The following is a 6,390-nucleotide window of genomic DNA, read 5'->3' on the forward strand; positions in this document are numbered from 1 at the left end:
ATACATTCATGCTTTTTCTGCGAAAAGTATCATTTTCTAAATTTTCAAAAATCATCATGAAGATTGGCCTTCGTTCAAGTTATTTCTCAACCCAAATCACAATCCCACATTTAACAATTTCAATTATGCAAGATTACATAAAATCACCAACATAAAAAATAGAATGAAAAAAAAAATTACAAAACATAAACTCACTCACTCACAGATACGAAGAGCCAGAATATAGACATGCAGAGTAGAAGATTATGAGCTGGTGGGTACAGAGAAGGGTGGCAATCGTGGTGCAAACAGGTGCGTTTGCAAGATGGAAATGATGTGGCAATGGTGGTGCGATCTGGTGGGTTTGCAAGGATGGCAATGCTGGTTGCTGCTGGTGCGATTGGGAATTTTGGCTGGTTACTGCTGGTGCGATTGGGAATTTTGGCAAAGTCTTTTTGAGCTGATGAGAGCGGGAATGTAAGGGGGAAGGGCTCAGGGGAAATTTGGCCAGCCATTCTCACGTGAGAGTTGCTTTGAAGTTGCGCCGTAGATGCCAGCAGTGCAAATCGAAGGGCAGGAAATTTCATCACATGTTTGGTCCGCATATAACTCATGCGGTCGGTCCTCATGCTAGCCTCTCTGTCTATATATATATATATATATATAAGTACATCTTAAATATTTTTCAGAAAATATTAAAAAAATTTAATTGTAAGAAATTTAATGGTGCCAAAAAATCAAAATATGTGTAGAGGGTATTCCTAATAATTTCACTTCTCTAAACTTGTTAGGAAGGACCAAAGTGCTACCTGGAGCTGTAACAGTGTCATTATGGCATACATTTATATTTAAAATTATTTTTTGTCAAAACTTTTAAAAATTATTTGCTTATAAATAATAAAAATCCTTACAGCCAATAAGAAAATCTTTAAAAAATTCATGAGGAATCATGAGAAAAAAAGTATTTAACCAGTATTAAAAAAAAAAATCATTAATTATAAAGACAACATTTTACTTTCCAATTTTTTAACCAAACAAGATTTAAAAATAAAGAACAATTATTTAACTATTTTCTTTTTTAACTATTCAACTATTTGTTGAATAGTCAAAATTGTAATTCAAACAGTCTAAATCAAGTACCAACGCACATTTCACACAATTCAACGAAAATATACACAGATCACATAACATGTTCATTCAAGTACCAAGCGCAAAATCAGTTCTTATTCACCAAAAAAACAAAAGTTTAAAGTAAGTTTCAACTTTCAAGATACCATGTGGCTCTGACAAAAAAAAAAAAAAGAAAAAAAAAAAAGGGAAAATTACCATGCGGCTCATAGATGAGAGAGAAATGGATTGATTAACACGAAACTTAAAGTAAGAGCTCTATCCCATTTACCACATGTAGGACTTAGCCCGTTACTTTTTTTTTTTTTGGGTAAATGAAGTAAGCCCATTTGGGGATTCTGAAGACCACAATGTGGATAAACGACATAGGTATTAAACAAACATTTCTGGATTTACCTTCTCAAAAAAAAAAAAAAAAAAACATTTCTGGATTTAAGCCCAAAACATCGCATCCACTCACAGGCACGCCTTATATTTTAACCCAGTCGGATACATGTATCAACATGAATTAGTCTTCTCTTACATATTACAACTCATGTAATTATGCATTTAACAAAAAAATAATAATAAAAGAAAAATAAAAAAAAAAATCACGGAATAATGCATGTTTCTTTTTTGCCTTTAAGCCAGCTTCTTACTTCTTCATTCTAAAAAATAGAATTGCACCTAATTTAAAACTGAATGAACAAGGTTTAAAATAATCCATTTCGATCCAATTCATTTAACATTCTTATATCTTACACCAAAGCCTAATAGGATGATGAATCCTTAGGAATTGCATATCCCTTCTTATACGAAGATAATAAATACATAAAGCCCCGTAGACATATTTTCCTACGTGTACTAGGTCATGCTCAAACAAAAGATTCTTTTAAGACTAGTATTCATTAATATATGTTCATATATCTCCCACATTTTCGTTTTTTACTCTAATTATATGGCATTCGCCCTCCATATTACAAACACATTTCATATTACTATTCATCATTGCTCAGTTTCCACCTTCTATAGTGTGTAAGTACACATACATTATATATATAAATATATATATATATATATATATATGCCCCCCACACCTTACACGCACACACCTCTATACGCATTATACACACACACACACACACACACCCCTCAGCCTCACACACACACGCCCCTGTATATGACCATACATTATTTATTCTATGCATATGCTTTCATACACTACACCCACATCCATAATCACGATCCTAACTTTTATACATAATTTACTGCATACATACGCATTCATACAGTATTTTTGAAGTTTAATCCAAATATATATATATATATATATATATAACGAAATTTAAGTGAGGATGTTTTCAACTTTTTAATTTGAAAATAAATAAAATTAATTATTTACAAATGTCAGATTGTATTTATTTGTTATAGAAGTTTAAATAAGAATATTTTTAACTTTTCAATTTAAAAATAAGTGAACTTGATCATTTAGAGTTGTTAAATTATATATTGATTATATGCATTTGATGTGATTAATATATGTAATCAATGGCTTTACAGGATCAAACTCAGTTATTCTTAAAGAATCAGTCTAACAGCTTTAAACGATAATAGCTTTCTTCCTATTGCTTGTCGTCTATCTATTCTTTTAAAGCCAATTAAGTGGTTTCTCTAAAGCAAAATTATTAAAAATCACTATTATATTTTTTTTAGGCAAACACTATCGAATAATTTTGTCTTCTTTGCAGCACTTTCAAAGATCTAAAAAATCACTCTCAAATACACAACAGCCTTATTAAATAAATGATTTGGTTATTTTAGAAGCTGGTCCCTTGTAAGCCCTAGATCCAAAGAACATATCGTTCGGGTTTTTTTTTTTGTTTTTTTTTTTTAATTATTTTGGTTGAAAAGAACCTATCATTAAATTTTGAAAAAGTTATACACTTTGGCATCCAAATTATTTTGCAAACTCACCTTTGTATTTTTAAAAATTACACTAACTCTTCTATTTTATGAATTTTGCAAATCTATCTTTGTATTTTCACAATCCACCTAAAAGTGCCTCATGAGTTAGAGATAAGCATAAACTGGTATGAACAGACCAAATTGAATTGATTTGGTTCGATTTAATATTTGATTTGTAATTGATTCGATTCGATTTGACCAATTTTTAACCGAAATGATCCAATCATTAATATTATATATAATTTTTAATATTTTATTGTAATTAATTATAATTTTAGTATAATTTTATGCTTTTAAATTATTTTTGTCAAATGTATTAATAATCAAATTCAAATCATTAAAAAATAATAATATTTCTTTAAAAAATAATTATTCAAAAATTATCGAAGATAGGTCAATTCAGTTTTGTTTGATTCTTTTTTTTTTTTTTTTTTTGGGGGCAAAAAAAGGGGGAAAAAACCAACTACTTGAACTAAGGCCCACACCTACCCTGAATTTGACGTTTAATGCAATGTCATATTTTTTCTTTTGCATATATAAGTTGAATTTATTTTAAGTAAAATATATATATATATATATATATATATATATATATATATATATATATATATATATATATGTGTGTGTGTGTGTGTGTGTACGTTGAATTTATGGGAATATAGAAATGTCAATTACAGTAGTTAGATGAGAGTTTGACAATTTATATGTACAGTTATATTTAGATGCAACTCTTTGCTCATTAGAATTCAGTTTCAAACTTTAGAATATAAATAATTATTGGCTAAAAAAAAAAAAATACAATCATTTTAGCTAAAACTAAAAATTATAGATTTTCGCACATCTAACTTGTATATAAAATATTTTAAAAAATGTTTATCAAATTTATTTACTATAGATAATGCTAAATTTTTTTCTAAAAAAAACTTGCTTATAAAATATTTATATAATTTGTTTATCATATGACATAATAAACTATGTGACATTTTTTATGGATATACACACACAAATATGTTAACTAACCCTATATTAACACTTTTCAAGTTAAAAAAACAAAAAAACAAAAAAAAACCTATATTAACACTTTTTATTTGGTAAATATTTTTAATAAATATTATGATATGCGTTGCATTAGTGTAAATTTTTGTTGGTTTATTATTGAATTTCATTTAGCCATTACTTATACATATCTAAATCATATGAAAATTTTGAACTATTAATTTACTATCGCATTATTTAATAAATAAATTTAATTTTGTTATTTATTATTAATAATGTTTGAACTATTAATTTACTATCGCATTATTTAATAAATAAATTTAATTTTGTTATTTATTATTAATAATGATATTTTTTTCAAAAAAACTGTATAGATAATATAACAATTGACTATGCTAACTGCGTTTTAACTTTTTAAACTAAATATTAAAAAAAAAATTGAACAGTTTCTGATAAAGTATTAGATAGAGATGACATGTGAATCCCAATAATTATATAGCATAATATGGAGGGAGCTTGGAAAGGCACAGAGTCATCGACCAGAAGACTATCGGTCAGACAGAAAATCCTTAACACCGCTCTAGCCTTTAAAAACTGGAATAGTAATGTTTTTGGTTTTTGTCAATCTAGAGTTTCGAACCTCGAAGATAAACTCCAACAGATACAAAGAATTAATCCAGCTGATGATAACTTGCTTGAAGAGCAGAGTTTACAATGGGAACTAGATGAGTGGAGAAAAAGATTAGAGCTTCTGTGGCGACAAAAATCAAGAGAATTGTGGATCAATGTAGGTGACAGAAACACCAAATTCTTCCATGCCTCGACAGTTGCAAACAGGAAGAAAATTTTTATACCTGCCCTGAGAGATAGTAATGGAACCTGGAAAACAACTAGGAGCGAAGTGGGAAATCTGCTAGTAGAAGAGTTCATAAAGTTGTTTAAGGCAGACCATTTAAGGAGAAGTGAGAGGATGGGAGAGTTTATCCAAAGTTGTATTACTTATGAAGATAATAGATCTTTAAAAGCCATCCCTTCAGAAGCTGAAATCTGGAACGTGGTGAAAGGGATGCATCCTACTAAATCTCCTGGGCCCGATGGAATGTCTGCAGTATTCTCCTAAAAATATTGGAGCATTGTCGGAAATGATATCACAACCTTGGTTCAGAATGTGCTTAGGTCAGGATGGCTACCAAGAGACCTCCACCGCTCCTTTGTGGTCTTGATTCCAAAAGTGATCGGTGTGTCGGAATTCAAACATCTTAGACCGATAAGCTTGTGTAACATGGTGTATAAGATTATCTCGAAAATCTTATTTGACAGGATCAAGCCGCTGCTTAATAAGATTATTTTGCCAAATCAATTGGCCTTTATTCTCGGTAGATGGATTGGGGAAAATTCCATCTTAGCTAATGAAATTTTGCACTCCATGAAGCGGAAAAAAGGAGTGGAAGGTATTGTAGGTATTAAAGTGGATATGCAGAAGGCATACGATAGGGTTGACTAAGTCGTTATGACCAGGATCCTCATCTTCTTTGGTTTTAAGGACAGATTCGCCAAGCTTTTCCGCAACTGCATTTTCTCTGTTTCGATGGAGCTTTTGCTTAATGGTAGCGTTTTCGGGAAAATTCCTATGGAGAGAGGCCTCCGGCAAGGTAATCCTTTATCTCCCTTTTTATTTATCATCTTAATTGAACTGCTATCTAGGATGCTACACTCTTGGGAATTTGATAGGAAATTTAATGGTGTAAAGCTCGTTCGTCTGGCCCCTCCTATTTCGCACTTGTTATTCACGGATGATATGATCATTTTTTGCAGAGCTAATTTGGAGGAGGTTAGAAATGTCCAAAACTGTCTTCATTTGTATTGTAAGTGGACTGGCCAGGATTTTAATAAGGATAAATCTAGCTGCATTTTTTTCTCATAACGTTCCCGCAAGGACAAAAGCCTTGATTAAGAGATGTTTGGGAATGAAAGAGTTTGACAAAAGAACAAAGCATCTAGGTTTGTCGATGGTGGTGGAGAGGAATAAGTCTCTAGTTTTTTAGGACCTTAAGGACAAGGTGGAAAGCAAGTTTAAAGGTTGGAAGGCTAAATTGTTATCTCAAGCTGGTAGAGCGACTCTAGTGAAACACGTTGCCACGTCGATTCCGGTCTATACCATGTCTTCGATCCTTCTCCCTAAAGGGTTGTGTGAGAGCTTAGATAAGATGGCTAGGGGTTTCTTATGGAATAACAACCAGAGAGATTCTAGAGGTTTTTATCCAATCGCTTGGAATCGTACCTGCCAACCGAAATTTAATGGAGGTTTGGGCATTAGAAAGCACTGGTCTTTCAATGGAGCCT

The 6,390-nt window shown here is 31.0% G+C and overlaps 1 protein-coding gene across 1 annotated transcript; it reads left to right on the plus strand.

The window, feature by feature from the left end:
- The first annotated feature begins 4,552 nt into the window (after nt 1–4,552).
- LOC132799410 (uncharacterized) lies at nt 4,553–5,167 on the plus strand. The gene has a single exon (XM_060811215.1). The coding sequence runs from the start codon at nt 4,553–4,555 to the stop codon at nt 5,165–5,167; it is 615 nt and encodes a 204-aa protein (XP_060667198.1).
- Nucleotides 5,168–6,390: the final 1,223 nt, after the last annotated feature.

This window comes from Ziziphus jujuba, chromosome 9 (assembly GCF_031755915.1).
Source record: "Ziziphus jujuba cultivar Dongzao chromosome 9, ASM3175591v1".
Classification (NCBI taxonomy): domain Eukaryota; kingdom Viridiplantae; phylum Streptophyta; class Magnoliopsida; order Rosales; family Rhamnaceae; genus Ziziphus; species Ziziphus jujuba.

Excerpts from the sequence above, each read along its gene's own strand:
- LOC132799410 (XM_060811215.1), top strand. The coding sequence starts at position 4,553 with ATGGAGGGAGCTTGGAAAGGCACAGAGTCATCGACCAGAAGACTATCG.